The 15,930-nt window shown below is 36.4% G+C and overlaps 1 protein-coding gene across 1 annotated transcript in view; it reads right to left on the reverse strand.

The window, feature by feature from the left end:
• HERC2 (HECT and RLD domain containing E3 ubiquitin protein ligase 2) overlaps nt 1–15,930 on the reverse strand; it is a 104,107-nt gene that overhangs the window by 66,032 nt on the left and 22,145 nt on the right. The window contains 12 exon segments of the mRNA XM_036387038.2: nt 402–595; nt 1,463–1,714; nt 3,061–3,174; nt 3,621–3,778; nt 4,573–4,724; nt 5,341–5,529; nt 6,132–6,305; nt 6,862–7,033; nt 7,347–7,457; nt 8,262–8,418; nt 9,155–9,255; nt 10,978–11,197. Coding sequence (XP_036242931.1) covers nt 402–595; nt 1,463–1,714; nt 3,061–3,174; nt 3,621–3,778; nt 4,573–4,724; nt 5,341–5,529; nt 6,132–6,305; nt 6,862–7,033; nt 7,347–7,457; nt 8,262–8,418; nt 9,155–9,255; nt 10,978–11,197 — 1,994 coding nt within the window.

Raw genomic sequence — 15,930 nt, forward strand, 5'->3', positions numbered from 1 at the left:
AACTATCAAAGAGAATGCTTGACTTGCATCCTTGTAAACAGAGATAAATCCATACAGATCCAGAACTCTCTTATCACATTTCCAATGTGCTGTCAAACCCAATCCAGATACCTCACTGCTTCTGCCACAGGAAACCTTCTGCTGACATCTCCTCAACTGCTGTATCACACAAAACAAAACAGGAAAATTGCTGCTTCTCAGAACACCCAACAGAGGGAAAGCTGATCACCCCTTTTTGGCAGAACAACTGTGCAAGATTTGTTTTTTCCAAAGCCTTCATTTACTCAGAATAAGGAAGAATACAAAAAGTCACGCAAGCACAGAAAGAAGGACCAGGATTATAATACAGAACAGTAACCTCAGTGGGAAGTAAAACCAAAGAATTCAAAATTAACACCAACCTGAGCAGGTCCACAAGCAATTCCAACTATGTGCTTTGTGTCTAATCCCGGGAGAGCTGCGGGCTCTGGTTTAGTGATACGCAAAGTATCAAAATGCTGACACTGATCATTGCTTCCCCAGCTGTGCACTTCACTGTCTTCAGTCAGTGCTAAACAATGGGTAGATCCAGCTGCCACGTCTATCACTTTCTTTCCTGATAAGAAAGTTAAATATGGAAAATATAACTTAGATACAACAATCATGGGCAGAAAAATAGCAGACGTAAAGAAAACTAATTACAACCATGCTTAACTAGGAACATGCCTTGGATGTCATGAGGCTCATTTCTGCCTCAGTAGTGGATTGGAAGAGTACAGCAAAGCATAAACCAAGAGACAGATAAGTACAGAAGTTTTACAAGTTTAAAAAAATTATTCTACTTTGTGTCCCTTCAACTTAGAAACTTCTTTGGGAAAGAGTTATTTAAAGATCTCCCCATCTACGATGAGAGACTGTAAAATTATTCTCGTTTAGATCATTCAAAATATATGAGTAACGATTTAAAGGAAAGACAGAGCTATAAAAGAGGTTTCTTCCTCATCTTCCCCGACAGAACCTCAGGTCTTCTCCCAAATGAAGGAAGTAATTTTCTCACCATTACAAACTGGTCAAAAGTCAAACACATATTTAGTGACATTTTTTGTTGTCTGTTATTCTCATTTATTTTACTCACCTGCCTTAATCTAAGCATATATTATATATATTTATTTGCATGACAATGCAAACATACTTGCTTTAAAGTAGCATTTTTGTGAACCTAATAAAAGAAAAGCAGTAAGAATATGGAGAACACAAGACATGCAGCATTTAAAGTGGCCATAATATAGTGCCTTTAAGCCTGCTAAAATCTTGTAGGTGTAAAGAAGTGATGGGAAATGCACATTATTACCTTTTTCAATGCTACCAGCATAAAATATGACAGAGTACATGGTACCATGACTCAAAGCAGAGTTCATTTGTGTTGGGTAAAAAGCTCCAACAACAGAAAGAGCTCTGGTGCATTTCCAACTCTGATAATTACCTTTCAAGCCTTCCAGCAGTTTGGGATATCGAACGTGCTCTTCTGTCCCATGCCCAAGTCTCTGATTGTCACCTTTCCCCCAGGTGTAGACCTGGCCATCTTTGGTCAAAGCAATAGAGAACTGACTCCCACAGCGCACTTTCACAATGTCCAGATCTTGAAGCTTTTCTATCAGCTTGGGAGTTTTGCAACCATCACTGCCTCCTCTTCCCAGTTTTCCATAGTCTCCATCACCCCAAGACCACACCTGGCCTTTAAACCAGAAGAAAGAAAACAAAAAATAATTGAACTGCTTTTTTCATGCAATTAAGTCATCCCTTTTAACAAATAAATTCTTCATAATCTGAGATTCTATAACAAGCACAAATTTTAAACTCTATTTTAAGGAAAGCAGTTCCAAATTAATTTCTAATTGTTTGTGACAATAATAAAGAACAATATTTGAAAAATAGTCATGCTGACAAAACTAAACATAAAAAGTGCAATATGTAACATTCATTGAAAATCTATCAGTGTATGGAAAGTCCTTCTTAAAAATAAATGAAGCATAGGATTTACTGTAAATCAAGCAAGTTAAAAATGGCTTTCTTTAATTATTTATAAGAACTTACAAAATGTTTTCTACATCCAATGGCCAAATTTTCTGTTAAACCTATTTTAATTTTCAGTTTGTATCATTCAAGCATTTCTCAAAATGAAATGAAATCGTCACATTTATCAGGTTCTCTTGAAATACACTACTAAATCTAAGTCCTGATGTAGAAACTTAGAAACAGTCAAGTCATTCTGCATCTGCAGTAAATAAAATTATGGTTCAAGAATGGTAACCCATGCATGCCCAAACAGAAAGTCTTTTTTTATGTTCTGATGCATTTTTGTTCCCTACCCGCATCAGCAGAGTCCCTAAGGTACTCTGATAAGCAGTGGAAGCATGCAAGGCAGAGATCAAAGAGAGGAAAAAATTTGATAAAATCTGAGTTTCCATTTCCTGTATGAGCAAACATTTCAGTTTTTAAATAATGCAGGTCATACTAAGCAGCTGCATTTCAAAGGAACAACTGACCTCCAAGAACTATCTGCTTTCTAAGAGATGACTTTGGGGCTTGACCTCACAATGAAGTGCAGGTTTTGAATCTGTCTAACCCTAGGCACCTTTGGTCAGGGATGTTGGAAAGATGAACTTCCATGCAGCTTCTCTTTTACACTTCCAAAGGATTAAGAGAGACAGCTCTCCTACTCTGAATTCTGGCTCTTGTGACAACATGAGATATTTGTACTTATATAGTAACAAATAAAATTTAGACACATGCACATATATGTATTATTTTGTGGGTCCATTACATTTACATTAAATATACATACACCATAACTCAATATATTTACATATTCATAAGGAACATACTGCATATCTATGCATGGAAATACCTCTGCAACATTATATACAAAATGTATAAATGTACATATTTTTTTCTCCAGAAGGATTTTCAGCTTCAAATTCTTACAGAATTCAAGCTGATAGAAATAAGCTTATCTTCAGTACAAGTATCTTCAGAGTGAAAGGAAGGACTTAAAATTTTAAGTTTTGTTTTGCTACTAACCATTTTCAGTAACTGCAAGAGTCTGAGCATCTCCACTCCCACACGACACATCAATAACTTTGAGTCCTTTCAGCCCCGTGACCAGCATTGGGATGGTCTGATCTTCACTGGAACCTTCAAAACAAAGTGGTTCTGTGAGAAGCAAAACCCCGAAGGCCTGACAGGTTCTTTTGTTTGGTTTTTTTGCTTCTTTGCTTTTGGATGTTTTTTTATTGTATGGGTGCAGGGTAGCGTTGTTTAGTTTTGTTTTCAGATTTGAGTATCATGACTAAGCTCCTGTATGGTTTCTGAGAGACATCCAACAAGGATTTAACCCATGAAATAGTCTTAGCTTCATGAGGAAAGGAACAGAGAACATTGCAGATTTTTCTTCTCCATGCAGTTGCTTATTTCCAGATAACTGAGGGAATTTAATGGGTTTGAGACAATCCCTCCCATAATTATTTCAATTCTCGTGAAGCCACATAATGTTCGCAAATCAGCTTTTGGTGGGATAAAAGATCATTTGCAACAGGCACTAAATTCTTCAACAACTTATCTGAAGCTATCAACTAACTCACCATGACCAAGCCTGCCATAGTTTCCTCGTCCCCATGTATACAGCTCTCCCTCAGCAGTAATGGCTGCACTGTAGGTGCTTCCACATGCAATATGAACAACGTGTTTTCCAGCTTGCTTCCCAGATAAAGCAGATATCATCTTAGGTTCCTCCAGAGGGCTATTTAAAGAGAAGGTGACATATTTCACAAAAGGTGATTTGATGAGTAGGTGATAAAAGGTGCTAGACATACTTGTTAGAATTGCTGCAATTTTACCTGCACGTCTTATTATTAGTCTGAAGTAACAAAATACAAGCCAAAATTAAGTTCAAATTGTTCAACAATATAAAAGCCACTGCAATTTCTGTTTTCAATTAAGTTCATGCAATGTTTTTTAAAAATATTTGTCTATTATTAAAAATACTATCTTTAATTACTATATCTGACCAATTAATTTCATGATACTGGTAACCTTTGTGTAGTCTCTCCTGCCTCAGAGGGAATTCTGCACTGGGGAAAGACAGATAAAATCTAAAATGTATTGATGCACACCTCCTATACAATACTGTTGTAGAAGACTGCTTCTATACAAAAGCAGGACAGTAATGTCTCAGAAAAATGGAATAATGTACAACATGACTGCATAAAAAATAATGACCCTGCTCCAACATGTGAGTGTTGGAATGTGAGTCAACATTTCAGAGAAAATGTGATCTGGATTCATAAAACCATTGATAAAAGGCCTGATAACAGTGCTCACTACTACACCTCCACCTACAAGAATTTCAGAAAGCAGCATCAGTAGACAACTAGGAATATTCCAGACAGAGAAAACAAGCAGGGAGAATGTAACTTTTGTCCAGTAACAGCCAAATGTTAAAAGCTGAACATTGCCTATATAGACAACAAAATAATTTTTACTAAGAATTCAGAATACTTGCAAATAAATGTTATGATTATTTTTAATACGTACACTGTGTCCCCATGACCTAGTCTTCCACCATCTCCACAACCCCAAGAGAAAACTTCACCATTTGCTGACAAAGCCAGATAGTGATGCCCATCTGAATGTGCTGCTATCTTCACAATATTTCTGGAAGCTAGACTCTGCACCAGCTGTGGTCCCTGTAAACCAAGCAAAAGCAATATGCTTACAAAATCTGCTGACATTTTCCATCACATAACTAGGTACAGTTTTCCTATTTCCAGTTTAATCAAAACTTTGCTCTCAAATTAATGAGGTGAAGGCATGAAGAAAAAAATGGTCAAACGTGACAAAAGCAATGCTTTGAAGTCATTTGTTCCCATTCTTATAGGTCTTCAGTACATATGAAAACAGTGTTTAACTTAAAATTACAGGCTATCTTAGTGACAAAGGCTTCTATTTACAGTGTATTTTTCTTTGAGAAACTACACAGCTTGGACACAGTTATATCACTAAATAAAATCCATTTCATATCTTCCAATTTGTGAAGTTACCAAGGCCAGAATACCAATAAAAGCAATTATCATAGTATTCATAACCTCTAGCGTGATCGAAATTACAGAATCCATATGCTTTTCCTCAAATCGACCCAAGAGACAAACCCCACTGCTTCTGAAAGTTCAAATACAACACCACAGAAAGCTCACAAAAAATCAGCATGCTTCCCTCTACTCTCCTAAGAAACTGTAAATATTTAGAAGAGGAAACTTATGAAGTAATACAGAACAAATTTTAAAAACACATAAAAACTCTCACCAGAGTGTCGCTGTTATATGCTTGTGTATAAACTCTTCCATTTCTAGATAATATCAGAAAACGTTTCTCTGCACAAGCAACCTGTACCACACCAAGGTTGGCCAGTCCTTCACACTGAATTGGGCCACTCACATTAGCATAGTACTTCCAACCTATTAATCCCCAAGCAATGACCTCTTGCAGTGATCCCTAGGAAATAAGAAATTCTGTAAGTACTGAATTTTGAAACGAACAGCTTAGTAAAATCCACAGAGCAAATTATTTTTTAAATACCAAATGTGTTTAAATCTGAGACTGTCCTTCTTTCCAATAGTCCTAATTATAAGATATCAAAATTAAAGACTTGCATGCATCATATTCACTTCAGTCTGGTACTAAAAGAGCAATAAGTGTCTATGGTAAGAGATTCAGAGATTTTTCAGATTGGAAAGTTTGGCATTTACTTTTTTCTTTCTTTTATTTTTCTAGTAATTCAGACCCCCAACACTTATAAAGTCTGGTCTTGAGAATTTATTCTGAGAAACACAAGAACAGCTCAAAATATGGCAGAATTAGCCATAGTGTGGTAAGAAAGAATGGTTCACAAACCATAAAATTGCACTCCAAGGCTCACTCAAAAAGGGCTGATGTAATAAAAGTTACCCAAGTGGGACAAATTTCAGAACTCAAGGTTATGTTGTGAAAATCAGAAAGGAATTTGAAGAATCTTAGGAGATGTTTTCCTTGCATTCTGAAATTGAGTGATGCTTTTAGGGAAAACATCTTACTGTATTTGATATTGCAAAAATTACCTTATGAGATGTAGGAGAGCTACACTGTGGAGGCATACAAGGGGTGGCAAGGCGGTCCAAATGGGCCATGATCACCACAGCTGTTTGTCTCAGATCAATGGCCAGCTCATTGTCCTGTGGCAAAGTCAGATACCTCAGAAAACTTTCATTTGGACTTAGAGGGTAAGTCAGGAGCTGGAAAAGAGAAAAAAGCAGTCAGAAAAACATTCAAGATATATCTGAGACTACACAATATAGTTTAGATAAGATGACTATCTGAACAAGTATAAGAGAAAATTAATTAACTCCATACATTTCACATTAGAGAAAAATCTGAAACATGAATGTCGACAAAATAGTCAGATTGGGTATAAATAGAAAGTTATAAGCATAATAAAATTGATTGTTTTATCAACCTCAGTTAATAACTATGACAGTCATAGTTCAATTAATTTTAAACACAAAAACAATACAAATATGCAGAAAAGTTACTTAGCCACATCTAAGTTCATTATCACATCAGCACTAACTACAAAACACAACTCACCTCTAATCATGCTGTGACATTCTTCCCCCTACCTCAAGAAACTCAAATGTTCACATGAAAACCAAATGACCATGGTATATATACACCTTACATGGAAAACACCACCACCAACTTTGTTTGGATAATTTTATGATTATTTTAGCTAGGCAAATGAAATTTCATTCCAACATAATGCCCCTTTTTAAATAAACCAAGACTAAGTACCTGAATCTCTTCCTCAGTATTGGGCATGTCTTTATTACATATTATGCTCTGAAATCTTTGTAGCAAAGGTAGAAGGGGTGCACTTGTTCCCTGTGCAGATCGCTCATTATCCGTTTCCCTCGTTCCATTATCCCACAGTTGAAGCAGCAACATAACTGCAGACAACATTTGGCTGAAAGAGGGAATCAACATTTTCTATTAATAAGCATTCCTAAAACCATTGGGTTAGGTTATCCATACAATTCAATCTCTACATTTTGAAGTTTAGCAAAATTAGATGCCAGGGCTTTCTGTTTTAAACAGTTCATCAAAATACAAAAAATGGATTTTGTAGTCTAGATAGTATTAGGTCTCAGTCACCACTGCTTTAGTGAAAAGGTGCATATGAACCACAATTATTACATTAAACCCAAATTCATGAAAACTGAAGCCTGTCAGCCCATTCCAACATGACAGCCAAAAATCAGAGTGCTCATGCTTCTCACCTTAGAGTACCCCTCTGCACTGCCAGTTCAAGCAATATGGCAAGTGCCAAGTGCTGGTCTTGCAAAGGAATGTTTCCTGGCCCCTTGGTACTGGGAGCTCCATGCACATCTCTATTTAAAAGTCAAACAATATACATTAACTAAGAGGAAATAATACACAATTGCTTACCAAATTCATCTACAGCACCCCAAGAACCACTAAACTTACAGAAAAATATCAAAGGGGTGATGAAAACAGCTGAGAAGAAAAGCCCACACATTCCAAATAGATCAAATTTTAAAGGGACAGCTAGGCTTTAAAAGCACCCCAAGCTTCACCATCTATCTACAGTTCTATTAAACCTGCTAAGAACATGAAAAACATTTTCACAGGTGAAATTCAAATATGTTTTATGCTATGCACCTTAATGACATAGTTCCAGTATTGAAAAGACATTTCTAGTAACTCCTAGTAACTTCTAGTAACTACTGTAAAAAGGTAGTAACTTGAAGCCTACTTAAATAACAGGGAAAAGCAGAGGACTGTTCCAAGTCCAACAGTGAGTGCATTTACCCTCATGCACAAAAATCTGTATTATTTTACTATACTTGAAGGGCACAGTTAAGAGTGCATATACATAGCATTACCAAAGCATTCTTCTGCAGATATATTTACATTAGTAAAACACAATTTTTTTGCTAAATTTCATGCAGTGATTCAGAATATTCCAATTCAGATTTTTCTTAAGCAGCTAAAATCATTAAATCATATTTAAATAGCATCATTTCAATAGTTCATTAATTTTTTGCTTGCTTGTATAACTACATTGTAAAAGGAAGGAAATCTCTCAAATTTTCTATAAATCACTATGTTTATATCCCCAGCTTCTGAGAGATGCAAGCTTGCCACTTAACAGCTCAAAAAGAGAAACTTACCCAGTCACAACAGACCTTAGGAATTTAGTAGCTCTTTCTACCACTTCCAGCCACACAGAAGACACAGTCCCTTCATCAAAAAGGGATGCCTCTGGTAGAGCTCGCAGTGCATCAAGTGATTCCTGTAACAATTCACTGCACAAGTCTGCATCTTCACCTAAGGAGCACAGCAAGAGCAGTTACATCCCCACCTTCACAGAGGTTAGAGAAATGGTTGTACACAACATTTTGTGGAGCTTTTTTTCAACACAAGTTACTTCCTATGGACAAAGTTCTCAATTTTCACATGAACATTTGACTGCAAGATTCTGAAGAAATCTTCACCAAAATAAAATAAAATTCAGAAAGGTGAAAACCCAAACCAGCTGATTTCACTATGCAGCTGATTTCACTGAGAAAAGAGGAGAACTAGAGCTGGCTGGAGTAAGCCCACACCTGACATCTGACCAAATGGTGCAGACTGAGGCAGGTTTAGTGGCACAGGTGACAATTCTGCCAATCTCTGCAATTTGACAATAGCTGACAGGATCACCAACTAAACACAAGCTTCACATGCAAAGCTTTTTCTCAGCTGCTATCATGTAATAATAGTGGCTTGACCTTGTCTGAAGAATAAATCTAACTTTTCTGAAGTCTAGCATTAAAAATCCATTCTTCTCATGAAAGCCCAACTTACCTTCCTCAGCATAAAATACCTGAGAAAAACCCAACATTGATACTGGCTTGGATGGCTTTGATCAGCAACAACATTGCTGGACACAGAATCACATAAGTGCAATTATGCAAATCCATCATTTACAAATTCATAGTGCTATGCAAATATTTAACACACTTCAATGAGTCACATGGCTTCAAATGAAATATATATGCAAAATGCTCAAGAGTAGACCTACCTGATCTCCAGGCTCTACGAAGAAAAGCAAATGCAAATGAGAGTGCTGCTCGGGATCCAACACGTGCAAGTCCTTCCACACCTTTGCCTACAGGTCTTGAGCTAAATAAAATTATATATTAATAGCTTCAATAAATCTTTATTACAATAATATATACATATTTATGTTATTATTCTTCTTTATAACGTATATTTGATTATTTTAAAATTTAGCCATATGCATGCATATACAATTACACAATTTTTACTTGTAAAGAATCATAGCTGTGCCTTGAGAAACAAGGTGAACAACATCAAAATGTCAGCAACCAAAATTCAACTTCAACTACTTCAAAGAAATAATTCAATGTCCAAATCAAAAAGCTTGAGAGAGAAAAATTTAAACCAGACCAGCATAATGGACTGCCACCAAAAAATGCCCATAGTTACTCAAAGTGAAATTATGATGCTTTTCTCAAAATACACAAACATAAAGTACTTCATGTACTAATTATTTATTTAGGAAGTCTATATTTTTGGTTAGTTTGGACTGCATAAACTAAGTTTGCAGATTTTTTTAAATTCATCTTTAATTCTTGATAATAAATTTCACCCATTTTGTCATTACTTATCTTTCTATTCAAGTCTCAATGCCAAAAATCTCTTTGCAGTTTCTGTACTTGTGTGTGTAAGGAAGAGAAATAGCTTCAACTTTTGGTAATATTCACTGGACTCACATTCACTTCTGCTAACTTCTCATGCAGACAATCAAACTAATTTAAATAAGCTCCCCTTTGTAGTCAGCAACAGGAGATTCCCCACCACTTCCAACACTGAACCACCAAGTCTAGATTGTTTTGTTGTGAGATTACAACAAAAGTGAACAGCTTAGAACTTTTTCAAAAAATTATACCTGCATTTTTATCAATCTGATAATTTAAACATATCAGTACTGTTTTTAATCAGAGCTGAAAAAAATTTCAAGGGAACAGTCTATACAAAGATATCCTTGTCAGAACTCCAATTCCATAATAACTAGTTGTGATATCTACTTACATTCTCCTTTCATATCTGAATCTAGAGATTCAATCTAACAAAAATTTCTCTAGACAAATTGCTTGTTGTGTCAGACAGCTACTGAAACTTTATTTAATGCCTTATCTGATAGATTTTTCTATTTTTAGGTCTAGACAGCTATCCAGACATGAAAAGTAATCAGATGATTCCTCACTCAGTTACTTCTCTTGAAACAGTTGCATATAAAATGTATAATTACATCATTTCACACTCAAACTAAGGAGAGCTATGTTCAGCTTTTTTTGTATTTGTATTAAATAGTTGCATATAAAATGCACAATTACATAATTTCGCACCCAAGCTAAGATTCTATGTTCTGCTTTTAGGTATTTGTATTTTTTAATTTATGTGAGCTGAGCAACTATTTAACTGAGCAACTATTGACAAAAATATATTGTTATTCAAACAATGTGATTTCCATTGGCACCATTTCTGAAACAGGCTTCTCCATACTTTCTAGCTGAGCAGAACAAAAGCAATACTTCAATAAATGTATACTTATAGCTCAAAGTTTAATACCTACAGCAATGTATTACAATAAAAACCTACTAGTACAAAGAGAGATACTGTAAGAAAGCACCAGGCAAGAAGGAGGACTGATGGCAGGGAACACCACTTAGTATGGTAAAGCCATCTTAAGAAATACGAAGTTTCTTTACCATTAATGTTTCACAAGAAGGAATAAATCACATTAAGCCCTCACAGACAGGTTGATAACCTTTCTATGGCTTTTCTAATGGATTAACTTGTTCATGCATGTGTTATTACCTTTTCTTATCCACAGCAGGCAGAGGAACACTACCGCTTTTCCACTTGACTTTGACGTTCTCCTGAAGAACTGCTCTGTTCAGAGCAATGAAATATCGTTCCAGGATGACCAGCCTCTGCTTTAGCCTCATAGCTGAGAGAGCTGTTGTTGCAGATTGTGTGGCCAGAGTTTGCTGTTCCTTTACTAGTACCTGGAGGCATTCCTTCAGTTCGTTCACGTCTGAGAATCAGAGAGAAATATCCTCTTTAAACCAGACCAGTATCAAGAAAAATAAAGACAAATTGAAAATTGTAAATTGACCAGATGTCTGAACCCAGTGGAACTCCCCATTTCTATATTTAATGCCCATGGTATGACATAAATAAAACAGGTGTTCAAACACAGGTTATCATCAAAACTAAACATATCTAAAGCTTCATATTTCATGTCTGAAATTAAAACATCAGGAAATGTTTTATGCTTTTCAAAAAAACAAGTTAGACAACAACTTCTTATCATCCAACCTCAGAGTCTCTCTTAAGTGTAGGCAAGTCCCTTGCAAGTCCCCACAAGAATATGCTTTCATTTTACATATTATCTAAAGTTCCTCAGAAGTTATAAAACTACTCTCAGAAGCTCTAGGATCATTGCCAAGACCTGCTATGCTTCTGAAACAACATCATAAATAACATAAGATGCTTTCAGTTGCTATTAGCAAATAAAAGATCTCACTTATATACCAATGCTAGAATATTAATTCTTCTTTCTCTTCACCACAGCAAGTATGCAACAGCCCAAAGTCCTATTAATCTAGTAACTGATGGTAACAAGTACAGTGTCAAAAACAACTACAACGAAAAACCACTCTAAAATAAAAATTTGGAAACTGTATTTTTATGTACTCTGTAGCTTCAGTTCCTAAGACAAACACCAACAATGTGCATTCCTAAAGGAGTTCTTTTCTTTCCCTTCATTAACAGTCTGGTCACTGAGCCACCCCACTCTGCTCTGCACTGCATTACTATACTTGTCCCTAAGCCAACCACATTTGTTGCCTGGCAGCTACACAGAAGTATCTTTGTTTTAAATGACACCTAACTAGGGGTATGAAAAAAAAAAACATATGTCTGCATATATGTAACAATGTGAGAAGATGGACACATTTCAAAATAATTATAAAAAACCAACCCCAAAACCATGCAAAATCAACATTGTTTTTTGAACAAGTGCCTCCTAACTATAGAAATTTAGACACTTTTATGGCAGTCTCTATGGTTAAAGGTTTTAATCTAAGGAGGTATAAAACTTCTTTTGCAATTGCAGCTATAAAATCTATTGCAAGGTTTTGTCCCCCATCTTTGTGTACCCAGGAAAGAATTCAAGCAACTCTTCCTGCCACTGGATCACATTCCACAGTCACTTAGGATTTGCTGTCAGCCAGCATCCCAGCCTGTTTTCAACATTGCTACTCACCTTTCACCATTTCATAATGTGTTAGATTCCTTCCCCTAGGCAATTCACATCTTTCCACCTGACTCTGAGTGACTTATTTTTTCCAACAGGAAAGAACAGATTAAAAAATATTCCTTGCAATTTAGACCTTGCAGTCTAGACCTCTCAGATAGAAGTGACAGCAACAATTATACATCCTGACTCAAACAACAAGAAATATGACAAAATCAACAAGAAATTTTATAAAAAGCCACATCACACTTAATTTTAGCTCTACAAAATTTCCCAAACAACTGAGTAGCACAGAGCAAAAACACACACAAAAAAACCATCTCACAGTGTACCACAACAGAACATAGTCAATACTGACATCCTACTTTCATGATCCCTCTAGGCAAACCATTCAAAGAAGACATAAGTCAGGACTTTTTTCCTCCCTTCCTGAACACTGAAGACCTATTACCCTCTAAAATATCACCAGGCTATAACACCAAAGTACAAAATGACCCATGCTCTCCTCTTCACAAAGAGACTTTGCTTAACACTGTTTCAACAAATAATTTTATCCTGCAGATTCAATTCCCAAATTATGGTCTCATATCCATAGGAAAAGTAAAGAAATAGTCAATGAAGAAAAAAGAAGGCACTTTAACAGTTGTGTTTGAGGAAAAGACTATGTTTGGTGCTACAGAAAACAAGCACTGGGTGCTAGATTCAGCAGTCTGTCAAGTAATACAGAGCAACAGCATTTGTCCTTCATTCCTGCCTGGCAACTTACCTAATTGTGGAAAGTCTCTAAAATTGCTTCTGAGAGTTGAAGACTCAAGTGAAAAAGCACTTTGTTTCAAAACAACACACTAATGAAAAATCCATCATGGGGACTACTAGAAAGAAACACTTAGGACAAGCAGAGGCCACCTACTCTCCAATCCTCCAGCAATTACTTCACAAGGAACTTTCCCTGAAAGTCTGCAACTGCAAACCTTTCTAACCACTTTCACTCGGCCACAATGACATCCCGGTGTTACATAAACTAAGAAAGACACATTTCTTGCCTTGTTAAGGTTTAGGGTTTGACATGTTTCAATGATCTCAGACCTAGGGGAGGTTAAGAAAGCTGGGGGAGAAGGATGTGCCTTCACAGTTAAAAATGGCTACAATTTTAGGAAGGCTTTCTACCAAAATTACAATATTCTGCTCACAAATACTTTATATAAACTTTCTTTAGTATTTCAAGAATGCAAAACAAAGTTCATATACAAAGTGTAGTAAAGGCTGGAACAGGTAATAGTATCCTTATAACTCAGACATCTAAAAACTGAACCAAGGACTGTCTTGTTTTATTAAAAGCAACACTATTTTAAGTGAGATATATCTATACACTTCCTCACTTTAAATCTTCTCTTATTCCACAATAAGTAAATTTATCTTTACAAAAAAAATTAGTTAAGCTTTCAAAAGATTTAAACATATCTGGGAATCAAAGCAGTGAAACTCATTTCAATAAACCTTCAAATGTGAGCAACACTTGTTACTGATGAACTGAACAGTCAAATGAGAGAATAGCTTATTAATAGCAACGATTCAAATTTCATCTGAGAAGGTTACAGGGAACTCTTTAAACAAAACTGTTCCTATGTCACTACACCAGCCCTTGATGCCAACCATCCTATGCTTTGTCAGTTATTCTGTGAAAGGCAGACACATTATTTACCTATTCTGCACCTGCACTGTAGGGGCTGGAGTCATACCACAGCAGTTTAATTTCTCAAACCACCATTAGCAGAATACTTGTTAACTGGCAGCTACAGTCAGGTATGTTACTGGCTGCAGTAGAGCTAGGCAAGGGTTTTACCCTCTTCTGTTAAAATTTATCACATCTCTCCTCCTTTCAGCAAACACAGCTACACATTTTCACTTGCGACTTCCTCCTGCCCAAAGTTCCCTGCATTCAAAGGAAAAACACAGGAATTGTTCAACCCAGCCTATCTGACAGAACAGAGTTAAGAAGTGGTGCTATTCAGATATTTGAACAAAACAAACAGCTGAAGAGAGCAGCTTCTTATACCATCTCTGACACTAGCCCTAAGACAGGTAGCATGTCCAAAGGCAGTCTGCTCCTGTTTTAGCAGAACAAAGAAATAACTTAACATGCTAGGTGGTTTTTTAACACTAATTTCATTAGCTCTTTTACGGAACACCACATGCTTGTGACAGATAAATGAGGCACCTTAGAAATGCCAATATCAGGCTGAAATGTTTCCAGGTTGACTCACAAACTTTAGTAACTGCAAATATAGATGTTACAGTGTGGAGAGATTGGAGACTTGGAAACACATTTCAAGCAGAATTTGGCATGAATCTACTGTTATAATGAGTACACATTCCTGTCACCAGCAGAACTAATGTGCTCTAATTTCCTAGAGAATTTCATATTTTGTCTTCTCTTTCCCTTTCTACTACACACTATTTCCACTGGACAAAGAGGAGATAAAGGATGCAGCTGGCTTGGCTTAACAGGCTTCTAATGAGCCTTCAAACCTCCAGAATGAGCAAATTCAAAACTTAGAGGGAAGGACAAAAATGCCATCACATACACAGAATTGCCTTCAGAAACAAAACCAAAATAGGCTTTCAATGTTATTTTATACCAACAAAGACTAAAATGCCTAAAGGTCATTTAGCTTTTAGCTTTCTGCTCCCCTGTTCAAAAGATGAACAACATCAAAACTTCACCTAATTAGTATTCAATAGGAGAGATATTGATCAGCCACATGTGCATTGAGAATGCATCTCATTTTGTGGCTGGCTACAGGACAGTGAAGTGGCTGGAGGAGAAGCCTTATGAGAAGCAGCTGAGAACACTTGGTTTGGTCAGCCTGGAGGAGAATGAGGGGAGACCTCATTGTGATCTTCAACATCTTTGTGAGGGGATGTGAAGGGGCAGGTACCTGTCCTTCACTCTTGTGACCAGTGACAGGACTCAAGGACATGGCACAGAGCTGAGGCAGGGGAGGTTTGGGTTGGATACCAGGAAAAAGTTTTTCACTCAGAGAGTGGTTGGGCACTGCAGTTCCTCAGGGAAGTGGTCACAGCACCAGCCTGAGCGCCAGTGTTTGGACAATGCTCTCAGGCACACGGTGTGACTTATTGGGGTGACCTGGGCAGGGCCAAAAATTGGACTCAATGATCCTCATGGGTCCCTTCCAACTCAGCTTATTCTACAATTCTATGATTTTCAAAGTTTTACAGCAAAACTTGTTTAAATTGATGTTCTAATATTCATGCACAGAACAAAACAGCAAGAATTTTAATTCCTGTATGTGTGTAAAAAACACACCGACACATTTATAAATCATTTGTAAAGCGTTTGTAAATCTAAACTTGAAAGTATGAACAAAGAAATTTGATAAAAACCAGAAGTATCTCAATAAAGAAGGCTAAAAGAAGGGTTTTTTTCAATGCCATGACTACTTTTTAATTACTTCTGTACACAGTGTAAATTTAGATTTCATTGTGTA

Source organism: Molothrus ater, chromosome 2 (genome assembly GCF_012460135.2).
Source record: "Molothrus ater isolate BHLD 08-10-18 breed brown headed cowbird chromosome 2, BPBGC_Mater_1.1, whole genome shotgun sequence".
NCBI classification, from domain to species: Eukaryota; Metazoa; Chordata; class Aves; order Passeriformes; family Icteridae; genus Molothrus; species Molothrus ater.